Here is a 21,781-nt window from a genome sequence, read left to right on the forward strand (position 1 = left end):
GCGCTGAGCCGACGGCGGCGGAGCTCAGAGGCAACCCCGGCACAGAGGAAGACCGGCCCCACTGCCACCAGATCTTCAGAGGAAAACTATACCCTTCTAAAGATCACCTCTGCAGCTGCAACTCATCAACTATTGCAAGGGAAGCAATTGTCCCAGCAGAACTGATACTGGCATTCCCCAGGTTCTGGACTTTTTCTTTCACTGGTTTTGTTTGTACCGATTGCATTTGCCTTTTTTTTTTTAAATTGTTGTCTAGTTTTCTCCTAGTAAAGAATTGTTACTCCCACTCCCATATCTTTGCCTGAGAGCCTTTTAATTTAAAGATCCTGGTAATTCAGAGGGAGGGGGGTTTGCCGTTCTCCATTGCACAGGAGGCTTTGCCCTCTTTTACAGACTCCTGTCTTGTCGAACCAAGACAAGCCCTTACAGTTGTTTCTTGTGAAGATTTCTGCACGTCTCTCCACCACAGTGGCACTGCTGTGCAAAACAGTAGTGAAGTGTTTTACTGGGAGAGGCTCAGCTTCTCCCTTAGCACTGGGGGTCTGTGCTGTAGGTTTCTGTTCCAGGAACTTGCACAGAGCCTCAGAAAGAACCACACAGCCACAGTATTAGAAAATATCCCAGTTTATTGCAGAATCTCAGTTCTGAGAGTTTTACAAAACAATGTATTTACAGGTGAGGAAGGGACTAACTCAGCTGCAGTGTGCTTTGCTGGGGCAGGAACAGACTACAGAGGAAAAAGGAAGAAAATCAGCACATTCACAAGTCACATTTTTCTTTACAAAAGTAAGATAGGTGTAAGGCTGGTGTGCACAGCTGACTGGTGGTGTCCTTGTGGGGAGCACTCTAGGAAGAATTCAGTGCAGCCCTTGTGCTCTTCACAGTGATTCCAGGCACCTGGGGCTCAGAAGAAGCTGCATCAGCTCAGCTTAGTGTGACATTAAGGCACAATCCAGTGATGCCAAGGGCTCTAGGTCTCCACGTGTGCCAGTAGCTCTGCTTGTGGCTTCCCTCACAGTGAGTGATAATGTTTGAGCCCTGCCCATGGCTTTCTTTGGGGTGAGTGATGGCATTTGATCTTTGCCTGTGCCTTTCCTCAGGATGAGCGGTGGTGTTTCAGCCCAACATCTCTCTTTCCAGCCCCCAATCCTGGACTTGGCCATGCCAGAAGCAGAGGTGGACAGAGGACAGAAGGAGGGGACCATGGTGTGGGACAAGGGAGGGATCTCAAACGGAATTCCCCCAAAACGATGTAAGACCTCCCTTCAACCCCACTATGGCTGAACACTAGAGAAAGGGTATGGATGGATATTTGAAAACAAATGCACAATTTAGTATATATGCTGAAACCTTGTTTTTGAACTTGTCCAATAAAGTTTGTCTCTAAACTCAAAACTGTTTGTCTTTTTTTTAATTAGATTTTTTAAAAAGTTTATTACTATATGTAATCTTGAGTGATGGCTCATTCAGATTGTTCACGGGAGCTGCACTAGTTTACCCCGCCCAGAAGGGAAACTTCTCCAAACATGGACTTCTCAGACTAAGGGCTAAACCAAACCATCAGCTCTGGTTGCACGTGGAGTCCCAGGTGCTCTCAGCGAGGTAGAGGGAGGGTTCAAGTTCACAGTAGAGGCTGGGCATGGCTGGCACTGCCAAGTGCCTCCAGCCATTGCTGTCCAAGAGTGTCCAGGCAGGGATCCATCCCTAGAGGCCTGTGTGCTCCTGGATCCAGTCTCGCAGGCTTGTGAGCCGGCTGTACACCCCAGGTTTGTTCCTCTGGGCACAGCCATCACCCCAGCTCACCACGCCGGCCAGGAACATCCGACTACTGGGCTCCACACTGACCAGGGGCCCCCCAGAGTCTCCCTGCACAGAACCACACAGGAGCATAAGCACCAACTCCATAGATCACCCTTGTGCACAGTGTTAAAGTCATCACAAAAACTGAGCAAGAAATAATCAGTCAGGAAATCCCCATTTAAGTCAGCTGTCATTACAATTTTTTGGCTATTCCCTGAAACAAAAATTAAAGCATGGCAATAAGAGCCACAGTGCCAGAACAAAAAACTATAAAATACCAGTCAACGAGTCTGGCTTATTAACTAAGACTCTGAATAACAGTCAGAAGTTGGAGTACGGCTGTATGTCCTAGCTGGTGAGATGGGGTCTAAATCCTGTGGTTTTGGGCTGTAGTTTTGGAGTCATAAGTCATGCATCAACACACTTGCTGCTGGTGCCCACTGTAATCTGTTCGTTGTCTGAATCCAGGAGAATTCCCACAGATTTATGTTAAAAATGTAAATGTAAATGGAAGTACCAGAATGAGCATGGCTGAGCAAAGGCCTGTCTCCCTGCCTAATAACCACTAATGAACACTAAATCCAGGTGCTGCCTTACCTGGCAGGCATCCACACCACCGGTCAGGATCCCCACGCACATCATGCGTGGCGTCAGCTGATCTGTCAGGAGCTGGTTACACACAGTCTGGTTGATGAGCCGGATCTCTGCCTTCTGCAGGATGGAGGCTCCCGTGCCTGCCAAGATGGAGGAGCATCTTAGGTAAAAATACACATTTTTAAGCAGGTCCCCGTATTTTCCCTCAAGAAACACAGAAATCATAGACTTGTAGAATACCAGAATTGTTTGAATTTGAAGAGAACTAAAGCCTGTCTTGTTCCACCCCCTGCCATAGGTAGGGACAATTTCCACTAGACTAGGTTGCTCCAAGCCCTGTCCAACATGGCCTGGAAGGCTTCCAGGGATGTGGTAGCCACAGCTTCTTCTGGCAACCTGTTTAAAATACATCAATGCAGCCCCAAATCACATGCCAGTGCTCACCTCCTTCTGCAGTTGCTCCCCATCCAGTCACCCACAGGTCCTTGCCCACAGGGAAGTTGTGGGTGGCATCAGGCAGGCAAATGGGCTGGACAACAGCTGTGAAGGTGACAGGGCTCTGCAGCTCCAGCACAGCAATATCATAGTCATAGGTGTAGTCATTGAAGAAGGGGTGGGAAATGATGCGCTTGATTTTGCGGGTTTGCACATTGGGGCCACTGCGGTCACCTTGGTCAGTCAGCCCCAGGTAGGCTGTCCATAGGCTGGGGTCTGAGTACCTGCATGGGGCCCATGAAACACAGGGTGAGACCTTATCTTGGAGACAGCACTGCTCACTACCTTAAACAGTTTCCTTGAGGAATGCCTCTCAGAGTCAGGGTTGGAATATTGTGGTTTTGGTCGCACAATATAAGAATAATATTAAACTGTTAGAGAACTTCCAAAGAAGGGCAATGAAGATGTTGAAGGGGAAGCCGTATAAGGAGCAGCTGAGAGCACTTGGTCTATTCAGCCTGGAGAAGAGGAGACTGAGGGGACACGTCATTGCAGTTAAAATTTCCTTGTGAGGGAGAGAAGAGGGGCAGACTCTGTTCTGTGGTGCCCAGTGACAGGACCAGAGGGAAATAGCCTGAAATTGTGTCAGGGGAGGTTTAAGTTAGGTATCAGGAAAAGGCTCCTTTCCCCAGAGGGTGGTCAGGTACTCCCCAGGGCAGTGGCCACAGCATCATGCCTGACTGAGCTCAAGAAGCATTTGGATGGTACTCTCAGGCACATGGTGTGACTCTTAGGGATGGTGCTGTGCAGGGCCAGGAGCTGGATTCGGTGATCCTTGAGGGTTTCTTCCAACTCAGCTTATTCTGTGATTCTCTGAAATACCTGGAAGCACAGGGATGTGAGGCCGGTACCTGATGCCTTGCAGTGGCAGGAAGCAGTGTGCTGCTGACACCAGCCAGCTTGCTGACACCAGCGAGGCCCCACAGATGTGGCCCTGGCTCTTGACGTGCAGGCTGACCTGCCATGGCCACTCTCCCACGTCCGAGTTCTGCCCACCAACGATCCGTGACTTCCTGACGTAGGAGCGGAGCCCACAGTCTAGAGCAGAGAAGGAACGCTTGGTTTCTCCTGTTCCCACCCCACGCCTCCCCTCTGTTCCTCCAGGACATCTGACAGCACAAATACCCTGCTACCCATGTCAGGAAGGGCTGATGTTCTCTGCACAGATGCTAAATTAGCTACAACATTTACTAGCCAACTCTGTAAAGGGGAGATAAACCCCTGTATTACCCATCTAAGCCTTCCTGAATAACACAGATATCCCCACAGGCTGCTAAAGAACATGGCTTAGATATTTCCAGATCAAGCTCCTGCACAGAAACATCCAGGGGCTCTCTCTGCCACACTAGGGTGTTTCTCTGAGAGACCTAGTCCAGAATCCCATGTCTCCCCCATTCCTCAGGCACTCACTGCAGTTGTCCTCGTCCGAGTGGTCCTCACAGTCCTGCTCCCCGTCGCACTCAGGGTTCTGTTTGCTGATGCAGCGTCCACTGCGGCACTTGTACGTGTACTCCTTGCAGGGGACTATGGTCTGGCCTGATGCAGGCAGGATGAAGGCACAGGGGTTAGCCCCAGTTCTGGGGAGGTCACATCACGTCCACCTCTTCTGCCCAACCCCATGGCATTTACACCCCATGCAAACACACACACACGAGGGTGCCCAGCCCAAGGAATTCCATCAGAGGCTGTGTTTGCTGGCAGTCTCACAGCAGCTAACCCTCACCTGTGCTGCAGCTGCCCTCATCACTCCCGTCCCCACAGTCGTCCTTGCCATCGCATTTCTGTGTGCTGGGGACACACTTCCCGTTGTTGCACTTGAAGCTGTCAGCTGAACAGCCTGGGGACAAGAGAGCAGCTCCTGAGGGCTGGGCATAAGTTCTGCAGCACCTCAGCACACAGCTGAGCCCAGCTCCTCTCACTGAGACAAGTAAAGCCTCTGCAGCTCCAAAATACTATCTCCAGTCTCTTCTTCAAACTACACACCACCACTCAGTTATTCAGCCCTTTCTAATCCTACACCTCTGTTCATCCTTCTTTCCTCTGTGCTCTCATTCACCTCTATCAGGTGAGTGCCTACCATGCCTGGGTTTTTTTGCCTGCTCATTTCCAGCACAGCACTTCCCTCCATCCCATGAGCCTCCATTACCCCTGTGTGCCTGCTTGAGCCCTCAGCCCTTTGTGCCTGCAGGGTGAGTCACTCACTGCATTGTAGCTCATCGCTGTTGTCGCCACAGTCGTTCACGTTGTCACAGACCCAGAACTTTGGCTTGCACCAGCCATTCTGGCATCTGAACTGCTGCTCGGTACAGGCTGGAAGAGCAGAGTAAGAATCACTGAAAAGCCTACCCAGTTGGGTAATGAAATGTGTACCTCCATACCATTCAGCTCAGCCAAACCCACAACCAGCAGGATTACACAGAAAAACACATTCCCAGCTGGGAGGAACTGGAAAGAGAGAGTGATGTCACTGGGAGAGGGCTGGATTTGCAGGAGCCCACAGCTCTTATGCTGAGAAGAGATCCCAAATTGCACACCGAGTCTCATTCCAACCTGGAGGAAGGCAGCAGTGCTGGTTCTGGCCAGAACTAAGTCACATTACCCAGAACAAGCCTAACCACCCCAGGGCAACATGGCCTTTCCCATGCTGTGCCAAAGAGAAACCAAGGCCGGACTTACTGCAGGACCTCTCATCACTGCCGTCCACACAGTCCAGCCACCCATCACAGCGCATACTCCTGTCAATGCAGCGGCCAGTATTGCAAGTGAACTTGCCAGGGCAGGCTGAGAGGGAGAGAGGGATAAAACCACATATAAGCCCTCTTGGTGCTCCCTCTACATCCCTTCTGCAGAGTTCCCTATGCCTGCTTACAGCAGAACACAGCAGGAAGACCAGGAGGTTTGCAGGAAAGCAAGGCATGTTGCTATTCCCCTGGAAAAGGCTGCTTCCCAATTTACAGGGCAGTGTAAACAGAGAGGAGGGACAGCTCCATATCTCAGGGAAACCACTTTCCCCACCCCAGCCCCAGGGTTTCAACTCACGGTCACTGGAGTCATAGGACAGGAACTCTGCAGAGAAGCCTGTGTCTGTGTAGGATTGGTCTGAGTGGAACTGGAGCTCGATTTTGTTGGTGGTACTGGCCACCACAAACTGGGAGCGCTCCCCACAGTACCTGCAGGGAGAGAGCAAAGAGGAGTCAAAGGGCTGGAAGTCAGCACCAAGAAAACTTCCTTGTATCCCTGATCTCCCTGCACACTCAGGGAGCTGAGGGGGCAGGAGAGCAGGGAGCAAGTCTGATTCCAGCACAGACTACTGGGCCTCAGGTTCTGAATTCTGCTGCTGCTGGCAGAAGGTTTGGGCCAGTTGTAAACAAAAACTTGTGACTTTAGGAATGACTGGGAACAAGTTCTTCCACAACTCTGCCTGCCCCATGTGTCTGATCTCAGATACACTAGACTCATGCAGGATCCCATCTCACCATGGCCAAGTGGGATCATGTACATGAACAGCACTGCAGAGGCAGGTGCTGACTTTGAAGCCCTCTCTCTGAGGCAGGGTCAGCTCCCTTGTCCAAAACATTGTGAAACAAGATTAATCACCTCCCTGTGAGGTACTAAGTTTTCTGTCTGGCCCAGCTTCTATCAGGCCAGGGAATGCATCTGGAAAAGCATTCCAGGATATGAGTGCTCTGAGAATGGAGAGCTGCTCATTCAAGCAAACCCACCCCAGATGTTCCTGCCTTCTGACACCTGAGCTGTGTGCTGTGATGCTCCACAGTATCTGAGGGGTAGTTCAGATGCAGCACACCACAGAACCAAGTATGGGGCTCCCCACTCATCATGAGGCAGTTCTGGGTACCCTCTTGCCTCCTCCCAGCCCTGACAGCACTAGCACATTTGTTCCCACAGCAAATTAAGGAAAGCACAAGGTTCTGTGCTTTCCTAACCAAATAAAGCCACTCCATGGGTTCAGCCACCCAACACTCACCTTGTGCCATTGATCTGCACATAGTCTTTGGTGCAGGAGCTGACTGGGATCCCAGGCTCTAGCACAAAGAACATGTTGAAACGCACCTTCACGCTCTTTATAGAGGGAACCTGCAAAAGAAAGCACATGTTGCTTTCTGGAGCAAGGAAAAAGGAATAGTTTCACAGGAAGAGGGTTGTGCTTGGGGGGAGGACAGAACATAACTAAAATGGGGAAGTCAGTTTTCCAGCAGGAAAAGAAACAGTTTCATAAAGTCATGGAGTCACCCTAGCTCCAGAATCCCCAGTGGAACAGGCATACAGAGGAGTGGAAGCCAGGCCTTTGGTCAACAGCCAGTAACTGGCCAGTCCCAAATCCCATACTCTCATCCTTCTTGTGTGAAGTTACGGGATTTTTCATGGTCTCCTGTGGGGTTCAGGCCTCTTGCAACTTCTTCTGCCTTTGCTTCCAGCTCCTAAGGGTTCCCTCAGTCATGCCAGACTTGGAGCCTCTGAGCCCCAGCTGCTCTGAGCTCCCTTGCACCATGATGATCAAGGTCATTTAACAGACTTGTTAAGAGAAAGAGAGGGCCCATCTCACCTCAATGTTCCAGACACAGTCCATGTCTGGGGGGTAGTGTGCTGGGTAATAGGGAGTTGTGAAGGTGCCACTGTCTCCCTTCAGGATCCCACCGCAGGCTAAAAACAAGCAGGAAGGTAATAACAAATTAGAAATTTAGATGTGGTTCTTCCAAGGCTCAGCTGGCTGTCGTTGGAGGCAGAGACAACAGTCTCTAATAAGGTTAATTCACTCTCTGGAGAGAGCAGCTCTGATCCAAGGCTTGAGAGAACCCAGGAGATCAATAAGGTGCTTCCATCAATCTGCATGTCTAATCCAACATCTCATTTTTGCCTGCTTGGGGATATCTTCACTGCAGCCAAGAACACTGTAGGCAAGGCAAGCGCCAAGAGGTGACCTGCTTCCAGGCGCTCTAGCCCTGGAAACATCCCTGAAAAACTGACTACAGCCACAGCCACCTTCCTGTTTAGCTGCCCATGAGACATGGGGAAACAGGCCAAGGCCTCTGCTCACCTTTCATCTTTGGGAGCTGGAAGAACTCAGCCTTAAAGCCAGGGAATCGCCCCTCCTTGTTGGTAACCAACGTGACTAGCATGACATTCTGGGAGGACAGGAAGGTCAGGTTGTAGGATGGGGCATAATTCCCACAAAGCCTAGGAAGCAAAGGACAGAATCCATAAGGCACTGCTGGCACAGGAAGCCTCAAGCAGCACAGCTCAGCTCTGAGGAGGGGCAGGAGCAGGACATCTCAGGATCACCCTGGACTTGGTGCCATACAGGAATACCCACCTAACCAAGGCGTGGGGCTCCACAGGGCTCAGAGAGTCATACACCTTGATGTAGTCACTGTCATCTCTGCACGGCTCCAGCTCCAGGGTCTTGAAGGTGAGACTGATGCTGGAACTGGCATCTGCCCTCAATGCCCAGTAGCAGAGGGCATTGTTGGGGTATGGGCTGTTGGGGAAGCCCGGCGTGGTGAAACTGGTGACCTTCCCTTCCTTGGCGTGAAGGGAGAACATGCAGCTGTCTGCCCAGAGAGTAGGGAATAGTTAAAAGGCAAAGAAGCCTTGCCCTGCCTTTCCTTGGGATGCAGAGAATAATTGCTGCAGGCTATCCCAGGGCAGATGGCTCTTCCTGGATAACAGCAAGGCCTATGCCACAGTCTGTCCAACCCCAAACCAGCTCCAAGAAGCACACTGGAGTCTGCCTTGCATGCACAGCACCTCTCCGAACCCTCCCTTCCCCATCCTGCAAGAGAAACACCACCCTAAAGAGACCACTGAGATGGAAGAACTATACTTACTGTCCCGGGCGGAGTGAGCTATGCTGGGGTCCACAGCTGCAGGAGAAAACAGAGCTGGCATCACCCTCTGGGCTATGGGAAATCCCTGGGCACAAAGCTGAGGTTGTTCCTCAGACTGTCATTGATCTGGCCTCACTTGCAGAATCTCTCCCTGCACACTGGCAGGAGAGGCTGCTCCTTCCTGGCCTCTGGGAGCTGAAGGAGCAAACTTTCCCTCTGCAGAGGGAGAACTCATCCTTGTCCCTCTTCCCTGGACTCAGAGGGGAACACAGAGCATTTGAGCAAAGGGGAGCAAGGTCCATGTAGCCCCCCTTTAGGCTGTAAACCCCAATAAGCTGTGCTGTGACATCCACGTCCTTACACCAGCCTCAAGGCTGGCTTTCCCATGAGAGGGCTGTGACCAGCACCCTCTCCTTCTAGAGAAATATCCCACCTGGTCCCATACAGAGGCCCAGGGACAGTGGAACCAATACTCACGGAAAGCAATGACCGACTCCACCTTCAGCATGGGGTTTCTCAGGCGGGGGTTCCACCTCTGCACCAGGCTCTGCTTGTCAGCCATTGCCCTGTCCAGGCTCCCTTCCCGGTATTTGGGCACAAGGAATTCTGACCAGTAGTAGGCAATGACACTGCCTTCACTGTGGAAAGGGTAATTGTGGGATGAGGGCAAGGACAGACATGGGAGGACTCAAATACCACTAGAATAAGGGGCCAGACTACTTGATTAGCCAGTTTTGGAGGCTGGCACAGGAAAAGGAGAGTTTCAATGACAAGTTAAGCAGACAGCAAATGCCCCTGCCAGCCTAAGGAGTCTCTCAATGCTGCCAGGCAACACCCACTGCAGTTCACTGCACCACACCTTGATTTTCCCAATACATCTGGCAGAAAACAAAATGCATTTTCAGGTCACTTTTTACTGCTCACCCTTTCTTGTGCCACTGAGGGTGACTACTGGGGTGCTTCTATCCCAGCATCCTGGGAAGGAGGGTAAATGGCTGATGTGATATCCTGGTATCCTAGATGGGGCTCAGGCAGTGCCTAACACTCACCTGAAGGCAGTGATTACTGTCTCTCTGTGGTAAGGACCAATATCAGCATGATTCCTGTAGATCTCCTCCACCTGAAAGGGTTAAAAAGGGGTATTCAGCATGTCTGGAAGTGAGGGAAAGGAAAAGGCTAAAGACAGACAGAGCTTCAAGCCTGCAAAGGAAAACCAGGGCACATACCTAGCATCCCTGTGTACAGGAATCAGCAGAGCCAAAGAAAGAAAGAAGGAGAGTTGAGAGCCCCAGAAGAATATAAAGCTGCCCATCACAGCCTGTTCTGACTCAGCTCACCCACTCCTCCCTGGGGGAAGTGAATCCCCAAGCCTGAGGGAAGAGGCAAGACCAGACACAGCTTCAGCCTCTTTTAGACACTTGTCTGTGTCAGTTCCTGTCCCTGACTCATCCAGTGATTCTGGGACATGCCCTGGCAGCTCCTATGGCACTGGGAGATGCCATGGCACTGGGCTGGAGCTGGGATGTCAAGATCCAGCTCCAAAGAAGGTCCCTTGTCCCAGCCAGTGTGACAAGTGAGCAGAGAAAGCTCCAAGGAATCTTACATGGCATATCTCCATGGCCATGGGGCAAGAGAAGAATTCCTTCCTTGCAGAAGGAGGTAGGCAAGAAACCTCTTACCGTGCTCTTCACCTTCTTGGCCAGCATACTGAACTCTGGAGAGCTGGAGTTCTCATAGGCATCCAGGAATTCCCAGTTCAGAACCCGCAAGTGGCCATTGAAAACCTTCTGGACAGGTGTGTTCCTGTCTGGAAGAGAACAGCTAAGGGTCAGGAAGGCCAGTCAGAGCTAGGACTGGTGTCACAGCATACCCCCAGTGACACCACTTGGGGCAGGGAGGTGGAAACTGTGTCTCCAGAGCTTGAGAGGGCACATGTGAGCAAGACCGGGTAACAAAACTTTTCCATGTGGATTGATACATTCCCAGGGTGTTACCCTACATGTCACCACCCACCAGACGTCACACTCACATTTGAAGTGCCAGAACAGGAGGCCAGTGGTGAGGGAGACAAGCAGAAAAATAATGATCAGGACAGTGACGACCACCTGTCGCTTTGGTCCGCGCTTCTCCATCTTCTTGGAATTCATGGCAGGGAGAAACTCCACCCCTTCATCCAGGTTGTTCATGTCCTGGGAGAGGAGGGAATGCAGGACAGTGGGAAAGCTGTTCTCAAAGCCTGGCTTGGGGAGGTCCAGCCACAGAGCAGCCTGAAGCAGGTCTGGGGACAAGGAATGCAGCAGAGAGCAAACCTCAGTGCTGGCAGCTCCACAGCCATAGCAGGACAAATCCTGAAGGTTTCTTCTTTTCTCTTCTGCACACACCTAACTCCTTTTTGGGCCTAATATAACAAGCTCAAGCAAACTCAGGGGCAAGTCCACACACTGTCCTGTGACCATGGCAGGTCACAAGCCCACAAGCTCCAAGATCTGCCTCAGCAGATGAAATTGCAGAGAAAAATTCACCCCCACAAAGTGCTCACTGTGCGCTGGTGTGTCACCCAGAGCTCACAGGGCACAGCATGCTATAAATAGCATTTCCATAAAAGAAGAAACCAAGCTGCTTCCTTCCTTTACATTTTCACAGCTCTCTGTCATGCCTCCTGAGCCACCAGCACTCCTGTGTTTCTGCTTGGAATCTCTCATCCAGCACAAATACTTGTTAAAAGAAATAAACCAAAAAACCAAGATGAACACACCAAACATCCCCACCACCCACAAGAGACGTGGAAGAGAGGAATGAGAAATGACACAGCTCTCATTGTCATCACCACCCCATAATGGGCTAGGTGAGGAAGTGGAAGATGTGTTGAAGCATTGAGCTCTATATCAGCTGTAAAACCACAGGTGCCCCAAGGTTTCACTTTCTCACACCTTCAGTTCTGTTCCTCCATCCTTGCCCTGTGTATCTGTACCTCCCACCCAGGGGCAAGGGTGGAAGGTTGGACAGCTGCAGACCCAGATGTTTTCTGAGGATCCCACACAGCATCCTTGGTACTGTTGGACATCATGGGGGCCCAAATCCACACCTACCTTGAAGGATCCTCTCCTCCCAGCACTGGCAGTGATGTGGGCAGAGCTCACCACATCTGCTTCGGATCTGTGCCTCCCTTGGGCAGGAAGGGCTCTGCACATGCTGCAAAGGCCCAAAACAGGAGGATCCTACACTTTTCTGCTCACCACCTTCCCATTTTCTCCTTAGCAGGCATTCAGCAGCTGCCTGGCCTCTGGAACCTCAGCATGGACACCACAACACAAAGTGCTGACTTGCAAAAATCTGCAGCATTTCCACATGCCCTGTGCTCCAGAAGGGTAATGCTGTCTCCACAAACACGGGATCAGACTTTGCCTGTCCTCTCTCAGCCCAAGGCTCACACAAACCTACTCCAACAGCTTGGGTTGATTTGATGCAAATGCCACAAGCCCCTAAATTTGGGAAAAGTATGAACAAGGGGGATATAGCTTGATAGAACACAGGGGAATGGCTTCGAAATGAAAAGATAGCATGGCTAGATGAGATACTGGAAAGAAATTCTTCCCTCTGAGGGTGGTGAGGCCTTGGCACAGGTTGCCCAGAGAAGCTGGCAATGTCTGCCATCCCTGGCAATGTCCAAGGCCAGGTTGGACAGGGCTTGGAGCAGCCTGGTCTAGAGGAGGGTTTCCCTTTCCATGGCAGGTGGGTGGGACTGGATGGGCTTTAAGGTCCCTTCCAAGTCAAACCACTCTGGGATTCTGTGAAAAACAACTAGCAAAGGGGATCCTGCTAACAGAGGGATCTCCGAGTCTGCTGTACAGACATAAGGAAAAAGCCATCTTTACTGCATTTCCTCACTGAATTTCATCTTATCTTTCCTCATCCTTGCCTGTCAGGAAAGCCCAGCTCCCCCTTGAACCGTTCCCCTACTTCTTTTGCCCTTTTCTTCACCCAATGCCTGTGCTCTCCTCCCACCCTCCACACCCCACTGCAGCCTCTCCTCCTTGTGATATTTGCCCAGGGCCCTTCACAGCAAAAAGGGAAGTGGTAGGCACCTTACTCTGAGTTTTTGTCAACGACTCTGTAAGTTTAATATTCTCCAAACACCAGAAGACCACCAAGACCAGAGCAACCCACCAGTTTTCATATCACCTGCTCTCAGAATCCTCTTACTTTATAATTTGGCGGTTCAAGGAGGGAGCATTTGTTCATTTTTGTGTTTTACTGCCTAAGAATAGAGAGAAAGAACTGTTTCTGTCCCCAAAATCCACCCACCTCCAAAATAAACAGACCTAGCAGGGCTGCAGAGGACAATTCCATGGGCAATGCTCCGAATCCTTTGATTCAGTGCTTCTAATCATAGTTTGGCTTCTGATCATACAGGAAAACCTTGCAGATATTACCCAAGGAAACTTTGAAACAGATGACATACAAAATAAAGCTTAAATACACAGGGACATCCTAAATCAAGAAATTCTTTAATCAAAGTCAAAACTACCTGGAGTTTGACACACTGTCTACCAAACTGGCTCCTACCAGTTTTTCAATAATGAAATAAACCCCCCAAAACCTGGTAAAGAGAAGAAACTGTTCACAAAACTTGCACGCACATCCTCCCTCCTTCCACAGGGCTGCTCACATTGCTGAGCCTTCTCAGGACTTACAAGACATTGCTGCTGTTGGCAGGAAGCAAAGTATTCCAAAGTATTTAATTCTTTATTAACATCTGAAGGGGCCTATGGCAAGAACACATTCTCAGGCACTTAAATGATCTATCAGTTTCCCCAGACTTTCTGGAGCCAGCGAGGAAGAACTGCAAGGAAAACCTATATTCCATAAGAAAACTCTTCAGCATCGGGGATCTTCTGCCATCTGCAGAATTCATACACTTCCTTTCACCAAACTGTCAGAAAAAAGGGTGAGCAGCAAGCAGGAGCTCCTGCTGTACAACACTGCACAACAATGTGGCTGATGCATTGCAACATTCCCTTTAAGCTAAAGATTGGGTCCTTGCAGAAAGAAAACTTTCCCAGGGAGAAAATAATGGGTGTGATTAAATCAGAAGGTAAACAGAGCTCCCTTCTGCCTCCAGCACACACAGGCACACGGACTGTTCCTAGGAGCAAGAAAATTAGGCAGGAAAACTTACCATCTGCCTCCCTCGGGGAAAAAAAAAAAAAAAAAGAAAAAAAAAAAAAAAGAAAGAAAAAAAAAAAGGTATGAAAAATGTTAAACCTGTGAGAGTTTACAGCGTGCCTTTGTCAGTTCGTTCTTGCTCCAAAGCTGAGGCAGCAGCAACACCGGAGCAGACAGGAGTGCAGGGACTTCCGGGCAGGTCACTTTTGTTTCTCCTCCAGCACACGGTGCACAAGCAGCAACTGACAGTCACTTGCCAGAAGTTACCCGTGACTACAAGCAGATAGGCGGCATCATTCAAAGAGGTTTCCCTTCCTCCTCGCTCTCTGTGTTGTATTCCAGCTCTCATCCTCTCCCATTCCCACACCTTATGGGTGCCATTATGTTCCTCAGCCAACACAGACACTTGTGTGAAGAGCCCTCACCCATCACAGCCTGGGTAAGCAACAGCCATTCCTGCAAACTCTTCCCAGTGAAGAATCTGAAGCCTCCCCCAAGCACTGCTGAAATGATGAATCAGGCCCTGCAGAAGGTCTCAGATGAGGAACCGTGTGCTGAACTCTAAGAGGCTGAAACCTCCCTGCCCACACTCTGCACTGTGGAATGCCCCTGTTCCTAAGAGACAGGAATTTGATCTTACCTCTCTTTTGTTGCTAGTAACTCTTCCCTTGACCCGAACCCTGACTCTACCCCTGTGATACCCTATAAAAACCCCATGACCCTGCCTTTGCCCAGTCTTTCCTCTCCATCCTGCCCCTCCTCCCCGCAGGTAATAAATGTATTCTCGAGCTTTCCGAAACAAGGACCCATCTCATTCGTTGCCGTGCCCGGCACCGGCAGCTGCACCCTCCCTGGACACAAGAAACCCAGTTGCAATGCACTGCAACACTGCACAAAAACCACCCGTTTGACCTGAGGACCAGACTCACCTGTGCCCCACAAGTGCAGCTCAGCCTCTGCCCCTCTCACTCCCTGTGCTCCATATCCCCTTCGCATCCAACACTTGAGAGGAAAAATATCCTGTCACCATCCTCTAAGTTAGATGGAAACCAGATGAAATCACAGGAAAGACAGACTCAAAGATCACAGTTAAATCAAGAAAAAGACAACTGCAATGATAATCTCCTTTACTTGATGGCTGCTGCACATTTCCCTCGCGTGCTCTGAACATTAGCAGCTGTAAACTAGAGTAGCTGAACACATTCTAGTCTCACCTTGTCCATGGCTCCTCCAGAAACCATCTCTAGCCCCAAGTGACTCAAGGTCTGACTGTCTCATCCTTCTCAAGGAAACTGCTCAAATAAACATTGTTAACAGAAAACCTCCCTTGATATTCTCTCTGCCTTAGTCACTGCAGCAGTTACTTCCTCCTGCTCCTCCTCACTCAGTCCTTGCCGGTATGGCCAGGCTCCCCACACAGGCAGTATGACCCACACTGGTCACAGCATCAGCTGTGGCAGAAAAGCCAATCCAGGGAAAGGCTCAGACAGGCACTGCCCCAGATCTCTCATGCCTCAGTTTCCCCTGGAGTACCGACTCCATGAAAAAACTTGGAAAGGAAGTGCACATAGATGGATTTATAGAACTCTGTGCTCTTCTGGACAGAGTCTGAGCTCAGTCCTGGGAAGAGCAGACCTCCCACTCCTCCTTCCGTAAGCCACACGATGTATTTTTAGACGGTGACTATGCTCCGTCCAACTGGACAAACCAGATGCAGAGGTGACTAATTCTGTCAGCAGGAAATGCAGCTGGCACAAGGGGGCGGTGGGACCCAGCTCTTCACTGGAGATCTCACAGGAAAGCAGAGAGATTCTCCTCAGTGAGGGATCATGGAAAAGCTGGGATATGCCAGAGAATACTGCTCTCCACCATGATGTGTGCAAAGCAGGGGTCCCACTGGAATCAGCATCCCACATAGAGGCTGGTTTCTGCCTTGTTTGGCACCCCCAGATGGTGACGTGTCCCAGTCACCAAACCCCTTACTGTTCCACTCTCCTCCAGAACAGGCGCTTCATCTCTCCCTCAGTGTCTGCATCTGCTCACAGGACTCTGACCCACAGAAGGACTGGGCTCCTGGCCATTAGTTTCACAAGTCCTTTATGACCACCAGTTAATTTGTTCATCCAGCACCAGACACGAGATTTACCTACTTCCTTTGACTTTTCCAACTTCAGACTCTGCTGGTCTGCCATGGCACTGTTCAGGGCCAAAGCTCCCCAGATCATACAAGGTAAGAGCAGGTGTGCAACCAAATAAAATCTCACAGCAAAAAAACGTCACCATCTGACACCAATGTAAACCACCAAGAAAAAGAACCCATAAAATACCAGGCTGGAGGAGGCATAGGGAGGTCAGAGATGAAGCAGACTCATTGGAGTGGATGGTTAGACTCCTGAGGGTAATTAGAACTTGGAGATCCGAGGCTGTGTATCTAAGTGGCAATTCCCACCTCCCCCTTTTTATCGACACCTGCCTCGGGTGGTGTTCAATAAAAACTAAAACAAATACCACATGAGAAACGAGAGGAATGAAACCCATCAACTGAGCCACAGTCTCACGACATAGCCAGCAGGCCAGTTCAGAGCTCAGGAGACCAACAGGGTGGGCTTGTGTGGCAAAAAGAGCCAGAAAAGTTGTATTTTCAAAAGCTGAGAATTTCTGAATCATGTTGAAAGCCAACATCAGCTTTGCGATGCTGGTATGAGGGAAAACAGCCTGTTACCCATCCGGAAAAGTAAAACAAATGTAAACAGCATGTGCAACTTATTTCAGCCAAGTCGCTCAAGTACAGCTACACCATCCTTAAATCAACTCTTGCACCAATTCTTGCTGCAAATCCAAACAGGGAAAAAGATCTGATAAGAATCATCTCACTTCTCTTCTTACTCTTGATAAGAAATACATGGAAACAGCACACATGGGAAGTGAAACTTATGTAACATGTATTCGTGCTGTGCTGCCTCACCACAGGCAGCAAAGTACTGAAGAAACTTTTCCAGTGCATTATTTTTCATCTTCAGTTCTGTATTAAGGACAATGAAGGTATAAAATTATGACATCAAAACTAAAAAGGGAATATGGGGCAAGAGCTCAAAGACAGAGTCCTACAGACTGCATCTTCAGGCACAGAGGGCAGGTGCAATAGTGAAAGATACAGGTCACACACACCTATTTCACATACCAAGTTTGAGCTTAACCCTCTACAGCAGATTGTCTTGTGACCGCTCTGAGTCATACAAGAAAACAAATTCCTTTAGGTTTATTATAGAAGAAACTAATGTTAATGTTTGCAGAGATAGCATAGGCTTGGCTTGCTGCCCCATCCAGGCTGATGGGTGCAGCTCTGTCCTGCATCACAGCAGCTCAGAAAAAGCTACCACGCTTCTGTGTGTCTGTGGTAGCAGAGAATTTTATACTTAAATCTGAGCAACTCTTGGGGAGAAGCTGGGAATAAACGTACCCTACAGCCCTGATCTGTGTACCTATGGGCCATGAAATTCCTCCTTACAACACACTGATGTCCCAAGAGCAGCAGAGAAACATGCCACAGATGCAAACAGCTGATTTAAATCACTCATATGTCTTTCCTGGTACAGACAGAACTGCCTGGAAAACAGAACTGCCTCCAGCAGCTTAACCAAAGCAGCAGAGCCCCAGACCTCAACCTCCACAATCCTTTTGACACTTTACTCATTCCTGCAGTTCTGAGATGGATCAGGATCATGAGTCTTCAATGTTTGAAGCCAACAGCCAGGAAAACACAAGCACCTCCAACCAGGAAGGTCTCTGTCTGCCAACCCCATCCCTGTTGGCTGCTCCCTCCCCATCCCAGCCCATGGTCCGGATATTGCAGGGCATTATTTCCCAGTCTGTCCCAGGCGGCCTTTGGATGGAAATGATACATTCTACCTTGGGCAAGGGGAGAACCTTTGCCCTGATACTTTCCACAAGCCAGGCCCTCCAAACACTCTTGCTGCTCCCTCAAAGGTTTTACACAGTGATCTTTCATTTGCTGAGCAAAGGTCTGGCCTCAGCCCTTTTCTCATTGTGTCTTCCTTATCCCTGTTTGCTTTTGGCAGCAACAGCAGCCAAACTGGCCCAAGCAGCAGCTCACCTGCCAGCCACTACCCCAAGGAAACACTCTGCACCTTTCTAAGGAAGAGGGGCAGCTTCTCCTCAGCCCAAGAACTACGGCAGCTCCTTTACCAGCACAGGAGGAGACACAAGACGTTGCAAAACCACTAATTTCCTCCACTCTCATAAGTGGAGGAATAAGGGGCCAAGTCCAACAACAGTCCATGGGTGACAAAATATTTGTGCTGTTTCCTGCCAGGAGAGCAGGTACTGTCTTCAGGGAAGCTGCTCTGGCTCAGATCAGTCTCTCTTGAACTGACATAGGGAGAAAACTGATCCAGAACCATGGAAGGGACCCACTTGAGGCCTCAGTCCTGCATAAAAACAAATCAGAGCACAAAGCTACCTTCTGCCAAGAGAACAAGCCAGGCAGGGAAGATCATGTCCCACAAGTGTTACCCCAGTCTGGCTAGGGACAAGAAGCTTGAGCTGAACTGCTTCAGCGAGAGCCTCTCCTTCCCAGTCCCAGTCATGGCACACACTGGACAGTGGAACTGAAGGCAAGAGAAAATTTCTTGCTGTAGGCCAGCTTTTTGATCAGTGCCAGAACCAGCAGCTCCTATGTTGCTGCGAGATAATAACTACTAAAGCCAGGCCTTGGAGACAGACACCACACACCTTGCAGGTAGGGTGGGAAATGCTGCTGTCCTGCTTTAACCCAAAACCCTGTGTTTGGAACAGCTCTGTGGCACAGAACAGGCTCTGGAGGTGCAACCCAAACTCAGCCGTCCCTGCCCAACCCTCAGCCGGGAAGATCTACACAAGAAGCTCACTCAGGTCTCAGAACACACTGATAAATAATGCAGCGGTTAATTAATGAAGCCCCACAGCTCTCGGTTAAAATTGTCCTTTACGATGCTTGAACAGGTTTAGCCGGATCTGTTGCTAAACAACCCAGAGCCAGACTCTGCACACAACTCACTAGCACGGAGTTTATCTTTACTCAAAACCCACTGCCCTCAGCTGAAACCAAAACCCGCGGAGCAACGGCAGCACTGACACCGAGGAGACCCAAAATCGGCACAGACAGGTGATCTCCACTTCCCCAAAGCTGGGGTTTTTTTTCTGCTCTGATGAGCTCAGCAACGTCCCCCAAACAGCTTATCCTAACCTTATCCAAGGGTGAGCTGGAATCCCTCCTTCCTGAGGGATCCAGAGCAGCCCTGAACCCACCAGGCTTGGAGGAACCGGAGCGAGCAGAGGACGCGGCAGCTGGGCACAGGCTGGCAGGCGCCCGGTGTGCTCACCTGCAGCTGGGCGCTGTAGCGCGCGGCGGCACCGCGGGCCGGGGGGCCGCGCTCCATGGCCGGGCAGAGCGCGCCTCAGGCCGCCATGGCGCGGCGGCGGCGGCCCGGCACGGCCCGGCCCGGCACGGCGCCCGGCTCCTCCTCCCGGGGCTCCCGCAGGTGCGGGCACGGAACCGCCCCGCAGGTCTGTGCCGCTCCCGCCCCTCCTGCCACGGAAATAAGGGAAAACACTGTGCCCAAAAAGCCCCACATCAGCCCTGCACCATCCAAGCGATCCTTCTGCCACAAGCTTTACTTTAGCCAATGAAACCAGAAAAATCTTGTCTCATACCAAGAAAAGACGTCTTGCAATCGGTAGGAGGGCTGGCTGGCATGCAAAGATGCATAATTCCTAAAGAAAAGCTTTGTGTATCCAGGGTCTCATCCCTCCTCAGGTGACAACATTATTGTGCTATGAAACCCTGCTGCAAAGAAGGGCATTCTCAGCATGAACAGACAGTTTACCCCAGGGACAAGCCTCATGCTCCCAAAAACACTCGGAAGCAAAATACTCCCTTTTCCCAGCCTGAAACCTGCCCTCAGCAAGGCTACAGCTACTGTAGGAATGAGCTTTCTTTTGACTAACACAGAGAGGATACAAAGTGAACAACACAGCAGTGCTGCAGAAACTGGATGTGCACCCAAATGTGTCATTCAGGCGATGCTCACACCCAACAGCCCCTGGGGCCTGTGTGGTTTAATATTTAACAGAGAGGGAAAGGAGCAACTGGGGTTCTGAGAACACTCTAATGCAGGTTTGAAAGAATTTGTAACACTGAAACCTGCATTTAGTTTTACTTCACCATTTACCCCTTCTTCAAAAGATGATTCATACACACACACACACTCCAATATTTAGGTTTCTCACATTCAAGAGCATGCCAGGATTAAAATAGCTAGATCAAACTCACTTTTTAATGTAAAAGTTCTTCCTTTCTCCACCTTACATGTGACAGTCCATATGAATATGTGATATGCCCATCAAAAGTTGAACTGGCCACCCCACTGCTGATCCAAACATTTTTGCACCAATTGCATCCAGCCCTGAAACTGGATTTTTTTAAAAACATTTGAACACTTAAAATTTCCCAGAACTCTTGTTCTGGTAAAACAAGAGTTGATGATCACACGCAGAAAATCCCTTGCAGAGTCTCCTTTGTTTTCCCTTGCTCTATGTTGTCTCCTGCGGAGCAGAAGTTTTGCAGGCTTTTTGCAAGTGGTTTTTTTTTTTTTTTTTTTTTTTTTTTTTTTTTTTTTTTTTTGCGGGGGACTAAAAATAGAGATGGAGTGAGGTCTCTGATCCTGCTGTGGTATAGAAACACACAAACCACCCCTTCCCTACCCCCTCAGCAGCTGCCAAAATTCCACCCACCGCGGAACACAGCACAGGAAGCAGCATCCCTGGATTTAAGGTACGCCTCTTGAAAAGGTGTCGTGTTAGTCAGGCTGCTGATGTCAGGAGCTCTCAGCGCTCCCGCTGATGCCCAGCCCTGCCCAGCGCTGTTTTTACAGCCACTCCCTTACCTGCCTGGCTGCAGCCTGCCGTAACAACCCCGTGAAAGAGCATACTCTGGATACAAAGCAGCTGTTTTCAGATGAACCACTGCTTCTACATTCTACACATCCTTCCAGTTTTGGGCATCCACTGATCTCCTCCAGGCTGATGCCAGGCGAGCACCCATGCTCAGGGATGTAGATGAGAGCAAAATGTGAAGATCCACAATCCCTGGTTCGACACAAAGCTATGAATGCTCACTGTTTCTTGCCATTCAAGCCACTGACATTTTACAAACTAATTCATGAGCCCTTTTTGAATAAGGGACCACAATCACCGTGGGGAAAACCAGCAAGCAATACATGTACAAAATGTAAATATTCTATAGCTGGGAGGCGGTTGGTTCGAGGCCTCAATACCAGGATTCTGGTTTCTCTGTTGCTGGAGCACAGGGATTTCCTTTGTGGCTGTACTGCAGCCAAGTCACCGTGGTGGGAGCAGGTCTCCTCCTGGGCAGTGTACAGCCCCAAAACATACAACAACAATTCCCAACCTGTCTGCCACGTGCTTTTTGGTGAGAGATCTCCATGTCTAACTAAAAGATGCTGAGCCCAGCCGAGGCACAGTGAAAACCCAATAAAGCATGAAGTTCAAGGCACTCACCCTCATGCAATGGCAACAGTCAGCCGCAAAGCCTCTGTTTGCTCCCACTGGAACCAGTTTATCCAATAAAAGCTGTCACCTCCTTTTCCTTGCGTTGTCTCAGCGTTGCCACAACAGCATCTTGAGAGCAGAGCCGAGGTTTGGGATGAAGGCGAGCCCTGAAATCTGAGAACCAAGTCCGGCTTGGTCAGAATCTGTGCAAATTGCAAGAGATAAATCGCCCTGAGCTCGAACCCCAGACAAGGATCAGCTGCAGGAGCAGCAAACACTGTCGGGGCAGGCAGGATCCTTCCGCATCAGCT

At 50.0% G+C, this 21,781-nt stretch overlaps 1 protein-coding gene across 2 annotated transcripts; it reads right to left on the bottom strand.

The window, feature by feature from the left end:
* Positions 1 to 608: 608 nt before the first annotated feature.
* On the bottom strand, positions 609 to 21,542 carry ST14 (ST14 transmembrane serine protease matriptase). 2 transcript variants are annotated; one of them, XM_077787961.1, is made up of 19 exons: positions 21,480 to 21,542; positions 10,765 to 10,924; positions 10,415 to 10,542; positions 9,785 to 9,855; positions 9,213 to 9,373; positions 8,736 to 8,771; positions 8,222 to 8,459; positions 7,946 to 8,085; positions 7,454 to 7,551; positions 6,875 to 6,984; positions 5,929 to 6,059; positions 5,566 to 5,670; positions 5,092 to 5,199; positions 4,613 to 4,726; positions 4,300 to 4,425; positions 3,741 to 3,927; positions 2,839 to 3,113; positions 2,398 to 2,534; positions 609 to 1,866 (listed from the first exon to the last, which is right to left on the bottom strand). In XM_077787961.1, the coding sequence occupies exons 1-19, from the start codon at positions 21,483 to 21,485 to the stop codon at positions 1,705 to 1,707; spliced, it is 2,493 nt and encodes an 830-aa protein (XP_077644087.1). In that variant the 5' UTR covers positions 21,486 to 21,542; the 3' UTR covers positions 609 to 1,704. The 2 variants fall into 2 exon arrangements, with proteins under 2 accessions (XP_077644087.1, XP_021386737.1); XM_021531062.1 differs by lacking the exon at positions 21,480 to 21,542 and adding an exon at positions 19,283 to 19,381.
* Positions 21,543 to 21,781: the final 239 nt, after the last annotated feature.

The sequence above is a fragment of the Lonchura striata genome, chromosome 23, assembly GCF_046129695.1.
Source record: "Lonchura striata isolate bLonStr1 chromosome 23, bLonStr1.mat, whole genome shotgun sequence".
Taxonomy (NCBI): Eukaryota; Metazoa; Chordata; class Aves; order Passeriformes; family Estrildidae; genus Lonchura; species Lonchura striata.